The sequence below is a fragment of the Lissotriton vulgaris genome, chromosome 3_2 (assembly GCF_964263255.1).
Source record: "Lissotriton vulgaris chromosome 3_2, aLisVul1.2, whole genome shotgun sequence".
Taxonomy (NCBI): Eukaryota; Metazoa; Chordata; class Amphibia; order Caudata; family Salamandridae; genus Lissotriton; species Lissotriton vulgaris.
This window is the reverse complement of record NC_141690.1, coordinates 267,065,786-267,092,238: the sequence shown is the minus strand read 5'-3', so window position 1 is coordinate 267,092,238 and position 26,453 is coordinate 267,065,786. Positions and strand designations below refer to the sequence as shown.

Below are 26,453 nucleotides of genomic sequence, written 5' to 3'. Positions count from 1 at the left end.
TGTCTGCAGGCGTCCCCTGCGGCTCCGCGTCCGTCGTCGGCGTCGTGCGCCGTGATGACGTCGCTGGAGTATATAGACGCCGCCTCCGCGCGCTGACGTCAGTTCTTCTTTTTTCCACGCCAGTAAGCGCAGATCCGAAGAGCAGTACTCCGGTCTTTTGACCAACTTTGTTATAACTTCTATCTCTTTTTGGTGCCTGGTAGGATGCCTGGTTTCAAGAATTGTGACGGGTGTGACCGCCCGATGTCGGTCACGGACCATCACCGCCTCTGTCTCCGGTGCCTGGGCCCCGACCACGACGTGGACGCCTGCGTCGACTGCCGGGCTCTCACTGGCAAGGCTAGACGGGAGCGGTCCTGCAAGCTGCTTGAGCTCCGGGTGTCGGCCCCGCATCGGGAGCGGTCCCGGTCCGGCCGGAGGTCCAGGGAGCGTTCGAGGGAGCGGTCGCGGAGCCGCGCCGAGCGCTCCGGAAGTCGTCACCATTTGTCGGGCTCCTCAGGTAAGAAACACAAGAAGTCGGGGCGTCGTCATCGTACCCCCGACTCCCCCCGACGCTCGCGCGACGCGGCCGGGGGTTCGGGTGACCGCGGCTCCGCGAGAGTCGCCGGCGCGGCCTGGCCCATACCCTCCGGTCCCTGGGCACGGTGCGACGCCTGAGGAGGTTGAGGCGTTCCTCATGGCCATGAGGGCGCTCAGTTCTCCGACGGGGCCTACGGCGCCTTCGGGCCCAGTGCTACCGTCCGCGGGCCCTGGCGGGTCGGGTGTCCCTGGCTCGACGCCATCGGGTGCTTCGGCCCCGGTGCCGCCGACGGCTCCGACCCCGGCGCCGCAAGGGCCTTCGGGGTCGACGCCGGCTGGCCTACCGGCTGGTCCAGCGCCGATCCCATCGGGGTTACCCCCGACGCCGCCCCCGCGCGGCGCCGGTTCTCCTGTGCCGGCTTCGGCCGGCGCCGGGGGTCCGGCGCCGGCTCCGGGCGGCGCCGCCCCATTCCTTCCCCGAATCCGGACGCGGAGTCGGACCGGCGTCGATCGACGCCGGGCTCGACGCCGATGGGGCCTGTGAACCCCGAGGAGCCGGTCTACATCGTTGACTCCGAGTATGGAGATGATGAAGAGTACGGGGAAGGTTGGGAGGGGTCTGAGGACCCTCTGTCACGTGAGTGCCAGTATGACCCGGACTGGACAGGTGATTTGGGGGACGCCAGTGGTCTGGACGACTCTCCTAACCCTGGCTTTGTCTCTCCTCCTTCCGTGGCGTCGGAGGAGGGAGCTGCATATTCAGTGGTGCTGATGAGGGCTGCCAAGGCCTTACACCTTGAGCTCCCCGTCGCGGCCGTGAGGCCTAACATCCTCACTGAGGTCTTCAAACCGCAGTCATGCCCACAGGAGCCACTGCTGCCGTTTAACGAAGCCTTGTCAGACGTTCTGTTGGGCACGTGGTCCAGGCCCGCTTCAGGTTCGCCTGTTGATCGGAACGTGGCCAGGCGCCACCGTCCTTGTCCGGACGACCCCAAGTTCCTGTCCACCCATCCCACCCCCGAGAGTCTGGTGATCCAGGCCTCTACCTCCCAGACCGCATTCCCGTCGGCCCCGCCCGATCGGGAATCCAAGAGGTATGACCAGTATGGAAAGAAGGTCTTCTCGTCCCTGAGTCTGGGACTGCGGTCTTGCAACACCGCATGCCTCTTGGGCCGCTACACCCACTCTGTGTGGGACACGGTCGCGGAACTGCTGCCAGAATGCCCCATGGAGGTGCGGGCAAAGCTCGGCAAGGCTGTGGCTGAGGGCCGAGACGCAGCAAAATATTCCATACGGTGTGGTCTTGATACGACCGACTCGCTGGACAGAGCTATGTCAACGACGGTGGCGATTCGTCGCCACGCCTGGCTTAGATCCGCCAACTTTTCGGCAGACGTCCAAAATGCCTTGATGGACATGCCGTTCGATGGCTGTCGCCTCTTTGGTGACAAGGCGGACCACACGCTGGAACGCTTCAAGGACTCCAGGGTCACGGCCAAGTCTTTGGGTCTTTCGACCCAGCGCCAGCAAACGGGTTCGTTTCGCTCCTTTCGTGGCCAAGGAAGGGGCGTCCCCACACGTGCTGCCAGCCACGCGCCGCAACAATCCTTTCAACGCGGTGGCGGCCGTGGAAACCGCCGTGGCGGCGGTAGGGGTCAACGGCGGGGTCAGGCCACACCTCCCCCCGCAGCATCCGCCTCCAAATGCTCCTAGTCCGTGCTTTCGGCCCCATGTGACGCCAGTGGGTGGCAGGGTTCGCCATCACCACGCTCACTGGCGCACAATTACGTCGGACAGGTGGGTGCTGCAGCTCGTCCGAAGGGGCTACTCCCTCCCCTTCGAGACTACTCCTCCAGCCATGCCACCACAGAACCACCGTGTGTCGGGGGACCACTTAACACTTCTGCAGGAGGAAGTTACGGCCCTCTTGGCCAAGGGGGCCATCGAGCGCATTCCTGGGCCAGAAGTAGGGCGTGGTTGCTATTCCCACTACTTTCTGGTACCCAAGAAGGACAAGGGGGGCCTACGTCCTATCTTGGATCTACGGAACGTCAACGGCTTCCTCCGGAAGGAGAAGTTCAAGATGTTGACTTTGGCTCAGGTCTTGGCTGCTCTAGACCCGCAAGACTGGATGGTAGCGTTGGACTTGCAGGATGCGTATTTTCACATCCCCGTCCTGCCGGCCCATCGGCGTTACCTGCGGTTCACGGTAGGCCAGGAGCACTTTCAGTTTATCGTGCTCCCCTTCGGCCTTACCAGCGCCCCACGGGTGTTCACAAAGGTGATGGCGGTGGTCGCAGCCCATCTGCGCAGGTTAGGGGTTTCAGTCTTCCCCTACCTCGACGACTGGCTGTTGAGGGCGGGCTCGCCCCTGACAGTCGTCCACCACCTTCAGATGACTGCAGACCTCTTGCACGACCTGGGGTTCTCCATCAATGTGCCGAAATCACACCTGTGTCCCTCCCAAAAGCTCCTTTTCATCGGAGCGGTTCTGGACTCGGCGCAGTTTCGGGTTTATCCTCCGGAACGGCGGGTCCGGGATATACAGGCTTTGATTCCCATCTTTCAGCCGCTATCCCGGGTTTCGGTCAGGTTGACGCTGCGGCTGCTGGGACTGATGGCTTCCTGCATCCTTCTGGTGCATCACGCCCGGTGGCGGATGCGGGCTCTGCAGTGGGACCTGAAGTTTCAGTGGGCCCAGCATCAGGGCAACTTGTCCGACCACGTCTTGATCTCGGAGGGCACTGCGAGACAACTGCAGTGGTGGCTTACGGACCGCGATTGGGTCAGAGGCAGATCCCTCTCACTTCCCCAACCGGAGCACGTTGTCGTGACGGACGCGTCCCTCCAGGGCTGGGGTGGCCACTTGGGAGAGGCAGAGATCAGAGGCATCTGGTCTCCGGCGGAGTCCCGGCTCCATATCAACCTGTTGGAGCTACGGGCGATTCGTCTAGCACTGAAGGCATTCCTCCCCTTTGTCAACGGGAGTGTGGTGCAGGTGTTCACAGACAACACCACTGCCATGTGGTATTGCAACAAACAGGGCGGGGTGGGGTCGTGGACCCTTTGCCAGGAGGCTCTGCGCCTCTGGCAGTGGCTGGAACGTCAGGGCGTGACTCTGACGGTTCAACACCTGGCAGGTTCTCTGAACGCCAGGGCGGACGAACTCAGCCGTCGGTGCTCGATGGATCACGAATGGCGTCTGAACTCGGACGTGGCGCAAGGCATCTTTCTGCAATGGGGAGAGCCTTGGTTAGATCTATTCGCCACAGAAGAGAACGCGCAATGTCATCAGTTCTGCGCGTTGGAGTTTCCAAGACGGCACTCGCACGGCGACGCCTTTCGGCGCGAGTGGAGTTGCGGTCTGTTATACGCCTTTCCGCCTATACCACTTCTGCCCAGAGTGCTGAAGAAGATCAGGCGCGACCGGGCCCAAGTTATCCTTGTGGCTCCGGACTGGGCTCGAAGGTACTGGTATCCCGAGCTACTCAGCATGTCAGTCGGTCCCCCGATCCGCCTGCCCCTTCAGGAGGACCTTCTGTCGCAGCAGCAGGGGACGGTCCTCCACCCGAACCTGTCCAGTCTCCACCTCCATGCTTGGAGATTGAGCGGCGGCAGTTGAGGCCATTTGACTTGCCTCCTGAAGTCTGTGATGTAATTCTGGCAGCCAGGCGTCCCTCCACAAAGTTGGTATACGCCTGTCGGTGAAACAGATTTGTGGCATGGTGCACAGCAAAGGCTGTGGATCCTCTTTCTGCCCCTCTTTCCGAGGTTCTTCTGTTTCTTCTCTCTCTTGCCCAGCAGGGCTCTGCTCTGGGCACTATCAAGGGCTACCTTTCGGCCCTTTCAGCCTTTCTAAGGCTTCCTGATCAGCCTTCTTTGTTCAAGTCCCCAATTGTAACGAGATTCTTGAAGGGCATCACACACATGTATCCACCTGTTCCGTTTGTGATGCCTCAGTGGGACTTGAACCTGGTTCTAACCTTTTTGATGTGTGCTCCCTTTGAGCCCCTTCATTCTTGTCCTCTCCGTCTCCTGACTTTAAAGACGGCTTTCCTGGTTGCCATCACCTCTGCCAGGAGAGTGAGTGAGCTCCAGGCTCTTTCTGTCCAACCTCCTTTTCCTGTCCATTCATCCAGACAAGGTGGTTCTCAGAACTAGACCTTCTTTCCTGCCCAAAGTAGTTTCTGCTTTTCACATCAGGCAGTCCATTACCCTCCCCTCCTTCTTCCCGCCTCCGCATCCTTCGAAGGATGAAGAGCGGCTCCACCGTCTGGACCCAAAACGTGCGCTTTCATTTTATATGGATTGCACACGCCAGTTCCGGGTGGATGACCAACTGTTTGTTGGCTACGTGGGTGCGAAGAAGGGACGGGCGGTGTGTAAACGTACCATCTCTCGGTGGGTCGTTCTGTGCATCAAAGCGTGCTACTCTTTGGCTCGGAAGGAGCCCCCTGTTGGGCTGAGGGCCCATTCCACTCGGGCCACGGCGGCTACTACTGCCCTGGGCCGGGGGAGTCCCTTTGCAGGACATTTCCCAGGCGGCTACGTGGGCCTCGCTGCACACCTTTGCGAGGCACTACTGCCTGGACAGTCAAGTCCGGAGGGATGGCTTCTTTGGCCGTTCTGTCCTCCAGGACTTTCTGGTGTAGGAATGTATTGGTTCGCAGACCCACCACCGGGGTTGGTATTGCTGGGGTATCTATTCTAAGGTAAGGAATCTAACACTAACGTGTTTCTTTCAGATGAACAGGTTACTTACCTTCGGTAACGATATATCTGTAAGAAACATTAGTTAGTGTTAGATTCCTTACCGAACCCACCCATCCTCCCCGTTCTGCGAACTGATACCTAGGGTTGAGGACATCCCTTTCAGGGCCCTAGTTTCAAATGGCACCAGTGTTGGTTCTCTCATGGCTCTGCGTTTTTTGGCGCGGAAAAGCTGTGTACAAAGAACTGACGTCAGCGCGCGGAGGCGGCGTCTATATACTCCAGCGACGTCATCACGGCGCACGACGCCGACGACGGACGCGGAGCCGCAGGGGACGCCTGCAGACGACGCCTACCGACGCGCAGGGGTACTGCTACGCAAAAGTTTCCGGATCCAGACTGACGCCTGGGGATATTCTAAGGTAAGGAATCTAACACTAACTAATGTTTCTTACAGATATATCGTTACCGAAGGTAAGTAACTTGTTCTTCGGAACGGATGCATGTTTCAATATTATATACAACGCAGCCATAGTTATTGCTTATTTATCTTCTGCACCTAGCAACCATTGACAAAGCCAATAGTACTGGCTTGTTGTAAGTGTAATGTTGCTTGCTTTATTATTTATCTGGATGCAACGATAGAAACAGCAAAATGCCAGATGAGCGGTACACTGTGCTACGCACACCACATTTTTAGCTTGGGTGTTTTTAAGCCACGCCCCAAATTACATCGGCCACAGCCCTTTAAGAGACCCCCCCCCCCCCGTGGGTTCATCCCACTTAAAGCCTGGGTGTACAGTGCGCTGGCTCCGGTGAGACTGGCTCCCTCGTCCCCTTCAGTTTACATCACAGACCGTGGCATGTAAAACCGCATGGCTTCCTTAGAGGGACTACCATCGGTAGGGCACCCCCTCGGTTTCTGCAGAGTCACTGACTTCCTTGCTCTCTTCAGTTTACAGCAAAGACCTGGACTGAGGCCAGCCTGCGCAGAATTTAGACCGCTTGGCTCCCTTAGGGGGGCCTTCCATTCTTAGGATACAGCCTGGTGTCGGGAGAAGAAAAGAGGAAGCCAGCACGCATGGAATAACTTGAACCTGACTCCCTCGTGACAAATACATTTGAACTGTTCCGACCATGGGCCCCCAATATATTATTTGTCCAGGTCCCCAAAATTCTTAGAGGCACATTGCTGCACCCTGTGTTTATTCCAAACAACTGGGTTAAAGTCGGCCTGCATGCAGTACTCAGAGCCTGGCTATCTTGTGACACTTTGCCCTCCTCTGGCTTACCCCTCCATGTCACAGAGATCAGGTGCCACTCAGGGTACACCCTCAGGGTTTCCCTCTGGGTTCCTTATTCAGAAATCCAGGACTGGGTGGCCAACCTGCATGAAAACGCCGACCCTTGCTCCGGTACGGGAGTACCGTCCTCAGGGTGCATGCGCCTGGGCTGTGGAAAGTTTGTCTGCATAGGTACTCCCAACCTGTCTCGGGTTTAAGGACTGCCCCCCCTCGGTGCCCGGTGAAAGCCTGGGCTGACTGCCCATTTCAGGGCACCATTTCGGTGTCGGAGGGCAGCCTGAGCCTGGCCCCGCTGTTCCCGACTGCCCCTATCAGGGTACATCATCCGTGCCCGGAGAACACCTGGGCTGAGGCCGGTGAAATCCCCCGAGAAGGCTCGGATGTGACGGGCTGCCAATCACAGGTCACACTGTCCGTGTCAGAACAGCCTGCATATCAAACCCAGAGTCTTCGGTTTATCTAAGGGCACAGCCTCGCGGGGTTTACGGGTGCTCAAAAGTCAAAAGTGTTTATTTTTCGGCCGCAAATGTTGAAAGCACAAAATGGTCTGGTTGCTGGGTCCGTGCGGAGGGTCAGGATATAGAAAGCCACCTTGGCGAGGAAGACCACGGGGAGAGTCCACTGGTAATTCCTACATTGACCCTTAGGAATAAATATAACACAGCCCTAAAAAATAGGAAAAAAGAGCTAAAGTCCCTCCTTTGGGAACAACTCCACGAAAGCTGTGCTATAAAAAACTCAGCTGCCTTCTGGCAAGTGATTAAGTCCCCCTTCTTAGCAAACAATATAGATCACCCTAAAATAGATGTGGTAATAGACGAAAAGGAGTGGGTCCAGCACTTTTCAAAGATTTCAAAGATATTCACGATCAATCCAACTGATTCTGAGTATCATGACTATCCTATCCAGGATACCACGCACACGGATAAACCTGGAAACCCGTTCCCGATCGATCTTTATTTTTCAATGCAAGATGTTGAATTGGCCCTACGTACAAGTAAAAATGGTAAAGCACCGGGTCCGGACGGTGTGCCAATTGACCTTTTTAAAGCACACATGGACATCTGGACCCCACTTCTAACCAGAGTGCTGAATGCAACATGCTCCGTAGGCCTCCTGCCTTCTTGGTCAAAATCAATATTAGTCCCTATTTTATAAAAGGGAGATAGGGGGTCGGTAACCTGCTATCGTCCTATCTCACTCCTGGATTCGTTGGGAAAGGTGGCAGGACGACTAATACTCGAACAACCGCAGGTGTGGGTGGACGATGGCAGGATTATTTCGGACCTACAGTATGGCTTTCGCCAGGGGCTGGGGACCATAGAGCAGGCACTGAACTTGACCCTATTAATAGACAAATATGTTTATGTTAAAAGGGGTGACATGTACATGGTCTACGTGGACCTTTCGTCCGCGTTCGACTCCGTGTCCCACTCGAAACTCTGGATCCTACTGAGGGACATGGGTTCCACAAAACCTGCTTAAGATTCTAAGGGAACTTTACTCTAACGCTACCGCAGGGGAACTAACAAGGGAATTTTCCGTGGAAAAGGGAGTCAGGCAAGGATGCGTCTTGGCTCCCCTCCTCTTCACTCTCTACACCAACGGTCTGGAGGTTGCAATGAGAAGGGGAGCTCACGACCTCCCTATGGTGAATGGTCGATCTATACCAGCGCTCCTCTATGCGGATGACGCTGTCATCTTAGCCCGTACCCCCCCTGGAACTGCAAAAGAGTGTGGACAGATACTCGGCTTTTATGGCAGGGCTCGATATGAAAATTAACACAAGTAAAACTTTTGTTATGAGGGCAGGCACAGGACACAAACGAAAAATGAGGGACATTCACCTATATGGGCAAAAACTAGAGACCACACAAAACTATTCCTATTTGGGCGTAGCGATAGATAACAAACTAGCTTGGAATGTTGCTGTAGAAACCAGAAAACTACTTTTCCTAAGAACTACAGCAGCTCTAGCAAACTTTTCCAGAAAGCTAAGGAAAAGACCTCCTTGTGAACTTATAAAGATTTACCAAGCCAAATGTCTATCAGTGGCTCTCTACGGTGCTGGCCTCTGGGGCTCGCACCGACAGACGAGATCCAGAAAGTGGAAAACTCCTTCCTGTGATATCTTTTGGCGGTCCCAAGAAGCACGGGTACTATGGCGTGCCACATAGTTAGGTCTGCCACATGTTACTGATCTAGCAAAAGCTGAACCAATATTATTATGGCATAGAATCTGGAGGAAAGAGAAAGCAACTCTTACCCAGTCCATTTTAACAGACTGCCTAGCATTGGACAAGGCCCACAACTCCAGGTGGCTGTGCTACATAAAAAAGTTTTTGCAAGATCTAGGATGGGCAAGGTACTATTATGATCCCTCTTCAATGACCGAAGTCTCAAGAAAGGAACTAAAAAAGAAATGCTTATCCCATTTAGAGGAATTGAGACTAACAAAAGAGGTAACAAAACCGTCAGTAATACGTTCATTACAAATACAAACGACTACCTCCATTCAGCCATACCTTACACTAAACACTTCAGGTTATGAGAGGTATCTCCTGGTAAGGTTTAGGCTGAACCTGTTCCATCGATTGGTCACATTCCCCACAAGAAATAATTGGGCCAAAGACCTTCCACTGTGTCCATGTGATGACATTTCCCCTCAATCGACCATGCACACCATCCTCTTCTGCAAATTTTTCCACGATTTCAGGAAAATGTGGTTGATCCCGCTACTAAAACAGACTGGGCTCAGACAATTCCGCCTAGCTTTTTTATTTCTGCAGCAGTTGGATGGTGAAAGGACTACTTATCTTGTTGTGAACTTTCTGAAATGCACGGTCAGACATAGAGCCTTCTTAAGCTAATTATCTATTATTCATTTTTCATTTTTAACAACGGGTCATCTATTGAACTTTCGGCGAACTTTTAAAAGTATCAATTAAGCTTTAAAACTTAAAAGCGAGAACTCTCACGTATAGTCTCACTTTTTAATATGGTATAATTGCATCATTTTTTTAACTGAGTTGTGTACGTGGAAGACTTGGCATGAAGGTTTTTATTTGTATATATTGAATTTATCGTAAATGTAATGTATTGTCATATGATTGTTGTTCGCTTTTTATGATTTATACTCTAAATCGAAATAAAGCTCAATTGACTTGACTTGACTTGACTTGAGTCCACTGGTAATTCCTACATTGCCCTGGGTGAGAGGGGAGTTATGCCCTAGCTGACAAAAAGAGGCTTTCGGCAGCGAGTATCAGATGTGTGTGTGCAAGAGCATCTATGGTGGGCATTGAGAAACGGAAATATTAAGCAAAACGTGAAAACACAGGAATAAAACAGAAAAATACACAAAATAAAACCAATACAAACAAACTGTGAGCATGCACAGACATGCACACGCGTGCCTACACTTGTACATATGAGAGATTTAGAGGTACATTACAAGCTGCTACAGTAGACCATAGAAACATTATTTTATCACTTATAACCGTAACCCCTCTATACTGTTAATAATATTTGCATAGTGCAGACCTCACTGAATGGACAAATTCGCGTTTCCGTTTAACCAGTTACCACAACACATTACAACAAGCATTAAAATACTGTTATGTGGCGTTTTAGGCTCCGAGTGAAGTTTCCCGATTCATGCCCTTATATAGGTACAATTCACACTGCCCTTATATAGGCATAGAAATCAAGCCCTTATTTAGACATAGCCCATGCAGACCAAATACAGGCATGGTTACTTCCACCCGTACCAAAAGTCACAAACTATTTCTTGGAAAATCGGCTTAAGCTGTTAGGGAACTTCCCCTTGCTAGAATATTGATTTGGTTCATTGACCTCTACTCTGTATCCTGCCCCAAAACCTTTTTGCTGCAATGTCTCCGCATGGTCTTGACTGAGAACATATTTGAATTTGGACATAAACTCTTTCGACAAACAAAAGGAGTCAGTATGGGGGCCTCAGTGGCACCGTCTGTAGCAAATATCTATATGGCTGAATTCGAGGCACGCCATATTCAAAATGAAGTAGCACCCTTTTTTCGAGTCCGTCTCCCATTGGTCCAGATATATAGACGACATCTTTTTTGTCTGGACCGATGGGAGAGAGACGCTGGATGATTTCTTAACATGGCTTAATACATGCGACCCCAATCTTAAATTCACCTCCCACATTAGTTCGGAGAAGTTGGAATTCTTAGATATCTGGATTCTCCATGAAGAAGGAAAACTGAAAGTAGATCTTTTTATAAAACCGACAGCCAGGAATACCCTCCTGCACTTCCGAAGTTTCCATCCAAGGAATCAGAGACAAAGCATCCCGTTCTCTCAATTTCTGAGAGTAAGGAGAAATTGTACCAGCCTCGTAGACTTTGATAGACAGGCAGCAGGGATGAGACAAAAATTCTTAGACCGTGGCTACCCTCATAGACTAGTGCGAGATTCGTATAAAAGAGCACGGTACTATGACAGAGATTGTCTGCTAAGAAGCAAATCTAAGACAGAAGCGAACAAATTAGTCTGCATTACACGTCATTCAACAGTCAACGCGAAAGTCAAACAGGTCATTAACTCCTCTTGGCACATCTTGAACAGCAATGGAGCTATTAAACTTGAAAAACCTCTTTTTGCCCATAGGCGTAACAAAAACATCAAAGATCATATTGTTCACTCCAGAATTAAAAGGCCTGTTGACTCTCTTCATATGGCGCAGAAATCCCTTATTGGAGACAACCCTGTGAAAGGTACCTTTCCTTGTTCAAGTTGCAAATCCTGTGTAAACATATACACAGGAGTTACCTTCACCCATAACGGATATACAGCCAATGCCAAAGAGATGTACAATTGTAGAACCTCTAACGTCATATATCTCTTGAAATGCCCATGCTCTCAAGGGTATGTAGGTGAAACATCTCGTGCAATACAGACAAGACTGACAGAACATCGTTCAGCAGTCAAAACTAAAAAAATGACTGCACCCATTGTGAAACATTTCTTAGATCATGGCCATGGTCCGAATGATTTCACTTGGCGCATATTAGAAAAAATTAACATTGCTGATGACAAAGGAGGTGAGGCAATACGCAAAAAACGCGAAGTCTTCTGGATTTTTTCTCTCAATACATTCCGTGAGGGATTGAATAGTGAAATCCCGTGGGAGAACGCAATCTTTTAAATATAAAACTATAGGAGAACAGAGAACTAACCCCTTCTGTGCTCCGTTCAAAATACCTAGGAAGTTAGTTTTCGTTTACTGTATCAATAATTCTTTCATTTATATTTGTATTTCATTCCAGTTCATTTATTTATTTTTTAGATACATACTAGCGAGTAAAACTGAAATCTAGCAGTTTAGACTAACAGTATGTCTAAACAGCAAGAGTCCGTCTTAGTGGACCTCAGTCTGTCATCGAGTTCTATTAACACAAGTAAAGTCAGGCGTGGTTTTACTTTCCACAGCAACAGCGTGTATACATTTGTCCCTTCCTAGTACATCATAGTCTCTCCTCGCGTTCTATGCACTAATTAAGTCAGGATTAGCCTAATTAGCGGCAGCGGTGTTCACATAAATACGCGCGCGCTGCACCACTCTTTCATTTCATCCCGGGACTACGCCCGAAGCAGACGTTCGCCTCCACGCTACTTTGACTCCAGAATTAAAAGGTATGCCATCGGCAGAGAGAGATTAGTACGCGTTAGCAATAGAAATCACCTGGCCTCACTATAACTTAGGAATTGATGTTGCCCTGTAGGAATCTGGAAAGCTGCATTAATTGCATCTACACGCTCCAACTTCATCTCGCCATCTTACAGAGAAGTTACAAGCCAGATATAACGGTAGGTTCTGAGTACTTACTTGCTAGCTTAATTGTTAGACCAGACTCCATCTAAGATATATCCTTGTCCCAGACTATAACAAGCATTGCTCTTGTCTTTTAAGGAATTAGACGTATTTGTATGTATGGCCATCACATACACAGCAAGTACTAATCAGCTTCTGACCCCCTATCAGTGACGGTCTCCAATTGACAATAAGCCCGGTAAGCATGCAATGGGGCAATCTAAAGAAAACCGGTCGTTTGTAGTTAATAAGACAGATTCTCCGTACTGATATTTCCGTTTTTTATTTTGTTTCAATCATCAGATACCGCGGGCATCGCAGATTTCGAGACCTAATTAGCATATATTTACAGTGTGGAGGCGACACTTTTCGAAGCTCTCATTTGGGTAAGAAGAGCAATTAAGTATATTTATCTTTGGCATAGCCCTTATAACTATCAGACATAGCCCATATCAAAGCATATCCTAAAGGGTGATTCTCTATTTACTATCTAGGCAGTTATTTATCCAACAAAAACAGATTGATATATCTATCTATTAAGCAGCAAGACCATAAGAACTGACAAGTCTTCAAAATAGGTTAGTTGCCCTCTTTACAATTCAACTATCCATCTTGAGATAGGATTGCATTCATGTATACCTGTAACACTAATTGTGTTTTCTATTTGTAGTCATCAACATCACAGAATTAGCTTTGTATCACATGTGTTCCGGTTCAGAATAGTAGATGAAACCGCTCTAACGTCAATACCATCACTTATTTTCAAAGTCTTTTCGTATCTGTGGTAAGTGTAAATTAGATGCATGAACAGAATGACACCCGTTAGCGATAATCTTATCGTAAGAACAAGGAGATCATCTATATATATATATAGATATTCATAAATAGGAAACCCATTCTGCTTTTCAGATACTCTAGTAAGAACAGAAATATCCATGTGGCATAACTAATTAAGACTCCAACAATAATTGGTAGAAAACGATTTAATGTAGAATAAAGAACTATGAGATTCAGTTTTTTTCTCTTTTCTTGTTATCTCCATTCAATCCTTTATCTGCCTTTCTCTTAATTATATCCTTAGCTTTATTCTTACTATTTAAGATGTAATGTTAGCTTTGATCATCGCCTTTCAATTACTGCTATATAATGGTGACTGTATAATGGATCATGAAATATCATAATGGAATCAGACCTGTTCCTGTTTTATTTATCAGATATTTAACTATATCTGTCATACTTTGCATGATGTTCTAAAAATCATATAGGATCAATTGTTTATGCTAGTGATGAATACTCTCCTTATCTGACACGTAGGCTGATATATATTTATTTTGTTACAGATTAGTATTTGTCAGAAATGATTTATTGTATAATAATGATGATCAAACCCTGAAGAATAAAACAATGAGACCAACAACCCACAAGTCATTACATCTAGAGACTGTGGTTAAAATATATATACAAATCAGTAGCAGGCTATAAAAGAGGTTATGATATATGAATTGATGCTTCACAATTTTCATAAATTATCAACTATGTTGTGGATAGATTTAGGACCTGAGACTTTTTGAACAGTGTTTCTTTTATATAAAATGTATAGAATAAACATATTAATGTAATAACTAAGAATGATTTAATTAATACTATACATCATTTTATTTTCAGATAGTTGTAAAATTGTCTTGAGAAAGGCGCTGGCCGCCGAAACGCGTCGACACACAACTCACTCTTCTATGTTCAAGAATTTTTATGTTATGATTGATGTAAATTCAACTTTTTATGAAATGTACTTTTTAGCTATTGTTTATATGATTGTAATAAACTTATGTTTTTAATTGGAAGCTGTTCACTCTCAGTGTTGGTCCTTTTCGTATTGTGTGTTTACATTCAAAATTACTGCCTAGGTAGTTTTCTCCATTAGAATATTGATTTGTCCAAGAACTTTTGTACTTTGCAAAAAACTACTATTCCCAAGGAGTTCTTTCCTGACGTTATCATACCTGACTTTACATCAAACTAGACACCTTCAAGGTATAAACATGCCTTTACTTGCTCTATCAAGGCACAGTGGTTCGTAGCAGTTCGACTATCTACTTGCCTGACGCAGCTCGCTACAGCAAGTGCCGAAGGAAGCCGACCCTCCAGCTGACGCACTGATCGAGAAGCTGTCCTTTCTCTCGCTGAGAATCCAGCTCCAGTGTTTCCAAGCTCCCCTTGCGGGGTGTTGGGAAATCGAGTCCCGAGACAGAGAGATACCAGACCTTCTTCATTCTAACGAAGGTATGGAGCTGATTAGACCCGTAGAGACATCTTGGATAGATTCTTGGCAAAGAAAACTAAACCTAGGCTACACAATACTTACTTCTTCCCTCGTACTAGACTTAGGTTAGGTACACCGGGGTAGGTGTATTTTAGAAACACCAGTTAAGTATTTTTAGTCATTGTTATTTATGTATGTATTTTTATATGGCTTAGAAACCATACAATGCTCTTACAGTATTATTTTATAATATTGTTCTCGCTGTACGCATTATACTTTGCAGCCTGCATTACGATTGTAGCGGTTCATTTCTTGTGCTTGAGAAAGAAGACTGTTTAATAAATCCTTTTATTGCAAAACGCCTGTCTCTCTATTTCTCTGCACCTCTGGTGAAACGAAGCATGCACGATTGACTGAGTGAAATACTTATCTATTGTTTCCACGACTATAGAAATATATTTATTATTCCCGGGAAACAAAATTGTCATGTTTATGTGGTTGTCAGAAACTAATCCCTTCTTGTTTATTCGAGAACGTTTCTAGTGACCTCTGAGCTAGCTGGCACTCACTATTAAGTTTAATATATTCGATAGAGAGCTAGTCGACCTCAGTCCTATGTCTAATCTATAGGATATATTATTCCAATGTGCAGAGCCTATTGGGAATATAGGAACTACACTACAATACAATAGGTCTCGCCTTTCATTAAGTTAAAGTCATTTGCTTTGCTATACAATACCATTAGCAAAGCAAATGGCTTTAACTTAATCAAAGGCGAGACCTATTGCATTCTCAATGCTTGTTGATTAACCAACCTACCCTAGGCAGGGCTCGGCACACACGACAGCTCAGGGCTAGGATACTCTCTCAGGTGATAGTGCACTTTACAAATACACATAACACAACATTATGGGCCCGATGTAGGTGGCAAATACCGGTCGAAAACGGCCGAATTCGGCCGATTCCGACCGGTATTTGGCATCTTGAGATGTAGGGGACAGTTTTTACAGATTCTGTAAATTTACCGAATCGGTAAATTTACAGAATCTGTAAAATACCGAACCGGTATTTTTACCGATTCAGTAATTCCCAGATGTAGGTGGGACTCTTCTGAGTCCCAAAGGACCTACAAATTCGGTATTTTACCACCCAATCCAATTGGGTGTTAAAATACCGAATTCAGGTGTGCATGCACATGTGTGCATGCACACCTAGCCATGTGACAGACAGACATGCCCTTAGGGCATGTCTGTGTGCCACATGGCGCACCTGCCTATTTTTGGGGTGCCAGAGGGTGTCGAAGTGACACCCCCTGCACCCTTGCAGAATTCGGTATTTACCGAATCTGTAATTACAGAATCGGTATTGCCCATTGATTCCCATGGGCTTTAAGGCCCATAGGAATCAATGGGCAATACCGATTCGGTATTTACAGATTCGGTAAATACCGAATCTTAACAATTCGGTATTTACAGAATCTGTAATACCTACATCTCCCCCCTTCATATTTACCGACTCTTAAATACCGAATCGGTAAAATTCGGTATTTAAGAGTCGGTAAATATGAATTACCTACATCTGGCCCTATGTCCCTAGCACAGCCATGCATGCTGACAGTGCTTCACCTCTAGGCACTATGCACCTGTCCAGCAGGTGTGTGAACAAGAGTTGGTGAGCAGCACGTGAGTGTTAGCGGATGTGCTGGAATAGTCAGTTCCTACACAAGGTTTCTAGGTGTATGGCAGGGGAATTCTATAAAGCTTAAATGTAAGAGTGTGAAGTTCCTGAGTCACAGTATTGATAATATTCTGTCATATAATCAGTGGAATACGCTCCAGTAGGAGCACGTGTGCTGAACCTATCCAAAAGCTCCTGGTTCCTTTTGTTTAAATAATTCTGCAAAGCTCCCAGCAATCTGAAATCTACTATTCATGAAGGATGCCAATGATGCAAAGATGTTTTTACTTTTTTTTTTAACTCATCGTGAATCGGCAGGTTGTTCTGTGATCCCCTGCGAATGGAAATGTTGTGATGCGACCTGTTGGTATATCGCTTGTATTAACCTTCATAAGCCCAACATTGTACATAATACAATGCAATTGTGTGATCTAATGCTGTTATTTCATTCAAAGATGTAAGTCCTCAGTTTATATACATGATCATGTATCGTCTCCCCACTCCTCAATTAACGTGCAGCGCATAGTTGCAACCCAGCTAGCTTTGTGCTGTATAAATACCGATACATACAAACATACTCGGTGTGATTTTTAGGTCACAAGTGATCGAGTGATTGTGGTAGGTCGGTTTTACTGGTACGGGGGTCTACAAGACATTAAGGAGTTTTACCTTTGCAGGTGTGTACTAGACACCAAGGACGTGATTAAGCTGGTGTGGCAAATGGAGGTATGTGTTATGGCGACTGTCTTAATGAGCTGAGATTGGTGCAGTGCTTAATTTGAGCCGGTGGTTTCCTGTGCTCAGCACAGGCTCTTAAATTGTGAAAAACTGCGTTTGTGACAGTCTGCCACAAGGTGGCGCCGCTATCTGGTTAATTTCGAGATGACCACAACAATAGTCAATTATTAATTCAATACACATTTAGAATGACTATTTCCTGCTGCCCAAGCCAGTCTTATAGCTTTGGGGCCTGGGATATTCTGAATTGTCGCACTTGCAGGTGTGTGATGGTAAGCAGTTGTGTTATTACAATAATTGACAGCATAGCAGGGGCAATTTGTGGTGCAAGCTGCAGTGGCCTCCTGAGGAGAGCCCTGGAAATTATTATTCTGAAATGAAGCACTAGATTAGTGACTCTTGGGCACAAGAATGCAAGTAGTTTGGGACAGTGGAGTGGAAGACCCTGCTCAGGCGGTATCTCTCCGGGAAGAGCTAAGAGGTTGTCGAAGCTTGAGTGGCCATGTAGGCGCTACAATACTGAGCTCAGCGCCTTGAGCCAGCGATATGTAATTCTCTTAGAGAGAGTCAGGAGTGTGTGGTGAGCTTGTGAGGGTCAGCGGCATGGTGTGTCCAAACCCAGGCACAGGTAGTGTGGCTCACTGGTTAGAGGCGGCAGACCCGAGAGCAGAGGACGGCCCGGGACCAGGGTTCGATTCCCGGCGCGGCAGGTTTCTGGACCAGGGTCAGCGGACTCGATAATTCTCTCGCCTTGGTGCCCACTCTGATCAGCGATCACACTCGGCAACTCTGGGCATTAGCTTGCCTCATCTTCACTAACGGCCCCACCAGACTGCCGGGGATGCCTGGTCTCACCCTGGAGATACCCATTAAGGGACCATCTCTCAGGGAAGCCAGGAAGGGTTTCGCAGCGGTCGAAGCGCCTTGGGACCCTCCGGGTAAGTAGTGCGCTATATAAATGCCTATACATTTACATTTACATACAATCTTTCACTAGACCAGTAATGGAACAGACTACGGTCTTGCCAATCTCTTGCAGCCGGAAAGACTTTAAAAATACTGTGCCATCGTATTGTGATGTTTTTGGGCCAGAGAGGAGGGATATTGCCAAGAGTAGGACTGGGCACCGCATAGGTTTTCAATAGGCAAGTAGGCCTGAGGGGGATGTGGGAAGATAATTGAGATGATTAAGGATGAAGAGTCCTAAAGGAGAGGCATCTGGAAACTTTTTAAAGACTCCATCCCCCATAGACCCCCAATAGGGGCTGGCCTGGAAGACCCCAGAGATGGCCTCATTAGACCTGGACCCTTCTTAGAGATTCCTTTTGAATAGGGGAGCTTGACATGCAATGGATACAGCTAGGTTTAGGATGAAGAGAGTTCAAAGTCACACCACACTTTACAGGTTCATGAGGCAGTGATGGGCAGAGGACAGGCTGAGGCTTACACTTCTCTGGCCAAGAGTCCAGACTTCTTGCTCCAAGCATGCTCTGCAGGAGGAGGAACACAGGAAGGAGCCGGCGCATCATCTGGAAGAAAAGGTAAACCATAAATATCTGTCCAGCTGTGTCTCAGCCTCTACGGTTTTTGACAAACAGACTCTATTCTTTGGTATCAAGATACATAATCCCAGCCCTCTACTTCAGAGAAGCAGTCTGTCACTGAAAAACGTGTTTATTTCACTTATATTTGAGGTATATATGTGGTGTAAAAGTATATCAATATTAATAGGTGGCAGCTAAAAAATTGGGTTTTCAAAACCTTCCTCAGAATCAGGAGAGAGGAGGTTGGTTTACTGTGGCAGGGCTTTCTGTACCTTTTAACCAATGACAGAGAATCACCGAATGCCCAAAGAAGGTGGGGGTTAGGGGCTTAGATCTGCTGACTGGTGTTTGCTGATCTTCCTCTGGGGTGGGTGGGAAGGACAGAGAAAGTTACCACTACATTGCTTATTGGGCCCTTTCTCGGACCACTTTCAATGGGGGGCGGGGGAGGGGGTAGAGAAACTTTACATTAAAGAGCTAACTGATCTCTCTCCCTGACTTCACTGGGGGAGGAAGAGAAAGTTATCCCAAAGGGTTAATTGACCCTGCACCTTCACCCCTCTTGGAAGGATAGAGAGAGTTATCATTGAAGAGCTAATTGATCCCTCTCTCTGGCTCCTTTCTCTGACCTCTCTCTCTCTGGCCCCTCTCTCTGGCTCCTCTCTCTGACCCCTCTCTCTGACCGCTCTGTCTGACCTCTCTCTCTCTCTGGCCCCTCTCTCTGATCATCTCTCTAACCCCTCTCTCTGACTCCTCTCTCTGACCTCTCCCTCTGGTGCCTCTCTCTGTCCCACTCTATCTGACACTCTCTCTGACCCTCTCTCTGGCCCCTCTCTCTGACCCCCCTCCCTGACCGCTCTCTCTGACCCCTCTCTCTCTGGCCCCTCTCTTTGATCATCTCTCTAACACCTCTCTCTCTGACCATCTATCTGACCACTCTCTCTGACCCTCTCCATGACCCCTCTCTCTGATCATTTCTCTGACCCACTGTCTCTGACCTCGCTCTCTGACCCTCTCTCTGGCCCCTCTCTCTGGCCCCTCTCTCTGTCCCACTCTCTCTGACCACACCCTCTGACCCTCTCTCTGGCTCCTCTCTCTGATACCCCTCTCTGATCCACTCTCTCTAACCTCGCTCACTGATACTCTCTCTGGCCCCTCTCTCTGACACACTCTCTGACCCTCTCTCTGACCCCGTCTCTGATCCTCTCCCTGGTCCCTCTAGCTGACCCTTCTCTCGAGCCCCTCTCTCCGATCTCTCTCTCTGAACTGTCTCTCTAACCCCGCTTTCTTACCTCTCTCTCTATCCCTCTCTCTGATGCCTCTTTCCGATCCCTCTCTCCGACCCACTCTCTAATCCCTCTCTCTGATCACTCTCTGGCCCCTCTCTCTGATCACTCTCTTTCTGACCCCTCTCTCTGACCCTTTTACTTGACCTCTCTCTCTGACCCCTCTATCCCTGACCCCTCTTCCTGACCCCTCTTTCTGATCCCTCTCTCTTACCCCTCTCTTTGATCCCTCTCTCTGACCCCTCCCCCTGATTCCTCTCTCTGACACTTCTCCCTGACACTTCTCTCTGGTTCCTCTCTGATCATCTCTCTGGCCCCTCTCTCTGACCCCTCTCCCTGAACTCTCTACCTGATTCCTCTCTCTAATCCCTCTCTCTGAACCCTCTCTCTGGCTCCTCTCTGATCATCTCTCTGACCCCTCTCTCTGGCTCCTCTCTGATCATCTCTCTGACCCCTCTCTCTGGCTCCTCTCTGATCATCTCTCTGGCCCCTCGCTCTCTCTGACCCCTCTCCCTGACCCCTCTCTTTGACCTCTCTTTCTCTGACCCCTCTCTCTGGCCACTCTCTCTGACCCATCTCCCTGACAACTCTCTCTAACTAACCTCTCTCTGACCTCTCTCTCGCTGACCTCTCTCTCTCCCTGACCCTCTCTCTAACACCTCTCTCTCTGACCCCTCTCTTTAACCTCTCTCTCTCTCTCTCTCTATCTGACCTCTCCCTCTCTCTGGCCCCTCTCTATGACCCCTCTTCCTGACCCCTTTCTCTGACGTCTATCTCTCTGATCCCTCTCTCTGACCTCTCTCTCTGACCTTTCTCTTTCTGATCCCTCTCTCTGACCTCTCACTCTCTCTCTGACCTCTCTCTCTCTCTGACATATCTCTCTCTGACCTCTCTCTCTATCTGACCTCTCTCTCTCTCTGATCCCTCTATCTGACCTCTCTCTCTCTGATCCCCCTCTCTGACCTCTCTCTCTCTCTCTGACCTCTCGCTCGCTGATCCCTCTCTTTGACCTCTCTCTCTCTGACCTCTCTCTCTGATCCCTTTCTCTGACCTCTCTCTCTCTCTCTCTGTTCCCTCTCGCTCACCTCTCTCTCTCTGATCCCTCTCTCTGACCTCTCGCTCTCTGAACCTCTCTTTGACCTCTCTCTCTCTGATCCCTCTCTCTGACCTCTATCTCTGATCCCTCTCTCTGACCTCTCTCTCTCTCTCTGACCACTGTCTCTCTGATCCCTCTCTCTGACTTCTCCCTGACCCCTCTCTCTGACCTCTCTCTCTCTCTGTCCCACTCTCTCTGACCACACCCTCTGATCCTCTCTCTGGCTCCTCTCTCTGACACCCCTCTCTGATCCACTCTCTCTGACCTCGCTCACTGATACTCTCTCTGGCCCCTCTCTCTGACACACTCTCTGACCCCGTCTCTGATCCTCTCCCTGGTCCCTCTAGCTGACCCTTCTCTTGAGCCCCTCTCTCTGATCCCTCTCTTTGACCCCTCTCTCCGAACCCTCTCTCTGAACCCTTTCTCTGATCTGCCTCTCTAACCCCTCTTTCTGACCTCTCTCTCTATCCCTCTCTCTGATGCCTCTTTCTGATCCCTCTCTCTGACCCCACTCTCTGATCACTCTCTTTTTGACCCTTCTCTCTGGCCCCTCTCTCTGATCACTCTCTTTCTGACCCCTCTCTCTGACCCTTTTACTTGACCTCTCTCTCTGACCCCTCTATCCCTGACCCCTCTTCCTGACCCCTCTTTCTGATCCCTCTCTCTTACCCCTCTCTTTGATCCCTCTCTCTGACCCCTCCCCCTGATTCCTCTCTCTGACACTTCTCCCTGACACTTCTCTCTGGTTCCTCTCTGATCATCTCTCTGGCCCCTCTCTCTGACCCCTCTCCCTGAACTCTCTACCTGATTCCTCTCTCTAATCCCTCTCTCTGAACCCTCTCTCTGGCTCCTCTCTGATCATCTCTCTGACCCCTCTCTCTGGCTCCTCTCTGATCATCTCTCTGACCCCTCTCTCTGGCTCCTCTCTGATCATCTCTCTGGCCCCTCGCTCTCTCTGACACCTCTCCCTGACCCCTCTCTTTGACCTCTCTTTCTCTGACCCCTCTCTCTGACCACTCTCTCTGACAACTCTCTCTAACTAACCTCTCTCTGACCTCTCTCTCGCTGACCTCTCTCTCGCTGACCTCTCTCTCTCCCTGACCCTCTCTCTAACACCTCTCTCTCTGACCCCTCTCTTTAACCTCTCTCTCTCTCTCTCTCTCTGACCTCTCCCTCTCTCTGGCCCCTCTCTATGACCCCTCTTCCTGACCCCTTTCTCTGACGTCTATCTCTCTGATCCCTCTCTCTGACCTCTCTCTCTGACCTTTCTCTTTCTGATCCCTCTCTCTGACCTCTCACTCTCTCTCTGACCTCTCTCTCTCTCTGACATATCTCTCTCTGACCTCTCTCTCTATCTGACCTCTCTCTCTGATCCCTCTATCTGACCTCTCTCTCTCTGATCCCCCTCTCTGACCTCTCTCTCTCTCTGACCTCTCGCTCGCTGATCCCTCTCTTTGACCTCTCTCTCTCTGACCTCTCTCTCTCTCTGACCCCTTTCTCTGACCTCTCTCTCTCTCTCTCTCTGTTCCCTCTCGCTCACCTCTCTCTCTCTGATCCCTCTCTCTGACCTCTCGCTCTCTGAAAATCTCTTTGACCTCTCTCTCTCTGATCCCTCTCTCTGACCTCTATCTCTGATCCCTCTCTCTGACCTCTCTCTCTCTCTCTGACCACTGTCTCTCTGATCCCTCTCTCTGACTTCTCCCTGACCCCTCTCTCTGACCTCTCTCTCTCTCTGTCCCACTCTCTCTGACCACACCCTCTGATCCTCTCTCTGGCTCCTCTCTCTGACACCCCTCTCTGATCCACTCTCTCTGACCTCGCTCACTGATACTCTCTCTGGCCCCTCTCTCTGACACACTCTCTGACCCCGTCTCTGATCCTCTCCCTGGTCCCTCTAGCTGACCCTTCTCTTGAGCCCCTCTCTCTGATCCCTCTCTTTGACCCCTCTCTCCGAACCCTCTCTCTGAACCCTTTCTCTGATCTGCCTCTCTAACCCCTCTTTCTGACCTCTCTCTCTATCCCTCTCTCTGATGCCTCTTTCTGATCCCTCTCTCTGACCCCACTCTCTGATCACTCTCTTTTTGACCCTTCTCTCTGGCCCCTCTCTCTGATCACTCTATTTCTGACCCCTCTCTCTGACCCCTTTTTCTTGACCTCTCTCTCTCTCTGACCCCTCTCTACCTTACCTCTCTTCCTGATCCCTCTTCCTGATCCCTCCCTCTCACCCTTCTCTCTGACACCTCTCTTTGATCCCTCTCTCTGACCCCTCCACCTGATTGCTCTCTCTGATCCTCTCTCTGACACTTCTCCCGACACTTCTCTCTGGCTCCTCTCTGATCATCTCTCTAGCCCCTCTCTCTGACCCCTCTCTCTGACCCCCCCTCTCTGACCCCTCTCCCTGAACCCTCTACCTGATTCCTCTCTCTAAACCCTCTCTCTGACCCCTCTCTCTGGCTCCTCTCTGATCATCTCTCTGGCCCCTCTCTCTCTGACCCCTCTCCCTGACCCCTCTTCCTGACCTCTCTTTCTCTGACCACTCTCTCTGACCCCTCTCCCTGACCCGTCTCTCTAACTAATCTTTCTCTGATCTCTCTCTCGCTGACCTCTCTCTCTCCCTGACCCTCTCTCTGACACCTCTCTCTCTGACCCCTCTCTTTAACCTCTCTCTCTCTCTCTGATCTCTCTCTTTCTGTCTGGCTCCCTCTCTGACCCCTCTCTTTGACCCCTCTCTCTCTCTGGCCTCTCTCTCCCTGGCCCCTCTCCCTGACCCCTCTCCCTGACCCCTCTTTCTGACGTCTCTCTCTCTGATCCCTCTCTCTGACCTCTCTCTCTGATCCCTCTCTCTGACCTCTCTCTCTCTGATCCCTCTATCTGACCTTTCTCTCCCTGACCCCTCTTTCTGACGCCTCTCTCTCTCTGATCCCTCTCTCTGACCTCTCTCTCTCTGATCCCTCTCTCTGACCTCTCTCTCTCTCTGATCCCTCTCTCTGACCTCTCTCTGACCTCTCTCTCTCTCTATCTGACCTTTCTCTCTCTCTCTCTGACCTCTCTCTCTTCGACCTCTCGCTCGCTGATCCCTCTCCCTGAACTCTCTCTGATCGCTCTCTCTCTGACCTCTCTCTCTCTGATCCCTCTCTCTGACCTCTCTCTTTCTGATCCCTCTCGCTCACCTCTCTCTGACCTCTCCCTGACCCCTCTCTCTCTGATCCCCCTCTCTCACCCCTCTCTCTGACACCTCTACTTGACCCTTCTCTCTGACACCTCTACTTGACCCCTCTCTTTGACCTCTCTCCCTGACCCCCCTTTCTCTGAGCCCTCTCTCATGCCCCTCTTTCCGCGACATACATAATTAAAAAAGGCTCATGTAATTCTGCTTAAAACACCCTGGAAGTTCAGATGGAGAGACAACTAGTGACGTCCTCAGATCCCCACAAGCCTCAGCTGTCTGTCAGGCAGGGTCATGACCGGGCGGTCCCTTTCCATGTGAAGTGAGCCATTGGCAGTGACTGAGACCTTTGCAAGCAGCCATGCATCACCTTTTATTGTTGAGAGAACCGCAAGTGTGTCATTTGTGGAGGGACATCACTGCTGTCTTAGCTCATAACCTGTGATCTTCAGAGAGGCACTTCTAAGTAAGGTATATGAGGGAAGTCTCTCGGCGTGTGCGCTTCTTAAACAGTTGGCATGACTACCAACTGTGGTGTGCATCAAAAACAATATAGCATATCTCTACCGCCTGGGTGTCTGTGTGCGTGTGTATGTGTATGTGAGAGAGAGAGGTCTGTTGAGATGTTATTTTCCTGTAGTGACTAGCTGGGATATGTGTCTATACCACCTGTTGGTATGGTTCTGCCAGCTGGGGTGTGTGTCTGTAACACCTGTTGGGATGGTTCTGCCAGCTGTTGTGTGTCTGTAAAACCTGTTGGTATGGTTCTGCCAGCTGGGGTGTGTGTCTTTAACAGCTGCTGCTATGGTCCTGCCAGCTGGGGTGTGTGTCTGTAGCACCTGCTGCTATGGTCCTGCCAGTTGGGGTGTGTGTCTGTAACACCTGCTGCTATGGTCCTGCCAGGTGGGGTGTGTGTCTGTAACACCTGCTGCTATGGTCCTGCCAGCTCGGGTGTGTGTCTGTAACACCTGTTGGTGTGGTCCTGCCAGCTGGGGTGTGTGTCTGTAACGCCTGTTGGTATGGTTCTGCCAGCTGTCGTGTGTCTGTAACACCTGTTGGGATGGTTCTGCCAGCTGGGGTGTGTGTCTGTAACACCTGCTGCTATGGTCCTGCCAGCTGTCGTGTGTCTGTAACACCTGTTGGGATGGTTCTGCCAGCTGGGGTGTGTGTCTTTAACACCTACTGGTGTGGTCCTGCCAGCTGGGGTGTGTGTCTGTAACACCTGTTGGGATGGTTCTGCCAGCTGTCGTGTGTCTGTAACACCTGTTGGGATGGTTCTGCCAGCTGGGGTGTGTGTCAGTAACAGCTGCTGCTATGGTCCTGCCAGCTGGGGTGTGTGTCTGTAACACCTGCTGCTATGGTCCTGCCAGGTGGGGTGTGTGTCTGGAACACCTGCTGCTATGGTCCTGCCAGCTGGGGTGTGTGTCTGTAGCACCTGCTGCTATGGTCCTGCCAGCTGGGGTGTGTGTCTGTAACACCTGCTGCTATGGTCCTGCCAGGTAGGGTGTGTGTCTCTAACACCTGCTGCTATGGTCCTGCCAGCTGGGGTGTGTGTCTGTAACACCTGTTGGTGTGGTCCTGCCAGCTGCGGTGTGTGTCTGTAACGCCTGTTGGTATGGTTCTGCCAGCTGTTGTGTGCCTGTAACACCTGTTGGGATGATTCTGCCAGCTGGGGTGTGTGTCTGTAACACCTGTTGGAATGGTTCTGCCAGCTGTCGTGTGTCTGTAACACCTGTTGGGATGGTTCTGCCAGCTGGGGTGTGTGTCTGTAACAGCTGCTGCTATGGTCCTGCCAGCTGGGGTGTGTGTCTGTAACACCTGCTGCTATGGTCCTGCCAGGTGGGGTGTGTGTCTGTAACACCTGCTGCTATGGTCCTGCCAGCTGGGGTGTGTGTCTGTAACACCTGTTGGTGTGGTCCTGCCAGCTGGGGTGTGTGTCTGTAACGCCTGTTGGTATGGTTCTGCCAACTGTCGTGTGTCTGTAACACCTGTTGGGATGGTTCTGCCAGCTGGGGTGTGTGTCTGTAACACCTGTTGGGATGGTTCTGCCAGCTGGGGATCGTGTCTGTAACGCCTGTTGGTATGGTTCTGCCAGCTGGGGGGTGTGTCTGTAACAGCTGCTGCTATGGTCCTGCCAGCTGGGGTGTGTGTCTGTAGCACCTGCTGCTATGGTCCTGCTGCTGGGGTGTGTGTCTGTAACACCTGCTGCTATGGTCCTGCCAGGTGGGGTGTGTGTCTGTAACACCTGCTGCTATGGTCCTGCCAGCTGGGGTGTGTGTCTGTAACACCTGTTGGT

At 49.7% G+C, this 26,453-nt stretch overlaps 1 protein-coding gene across 1 annotated transcript in view; it reads right to left on the bottom strand.

Moving 5' to 3' along the window:
* LOC147725652 (interleukin-12 subunit beta-like) overlaps positions 1-26,453 on the bottom strand; it is a 155,671-nt gene that overhangs the window by 80,545 nt on the left and 48,673 nt on the right. The window contains exon 2 of the mRNA XM_086964562.1: positions 18,513-18,594. Coding sequence (XP_086820688.1) covers positions 18,513-18,594 — 82 coding nt within the window. The remainder of the gene's footprint in view (positions 1-18,512; positions 18,595-26,453) is intronic.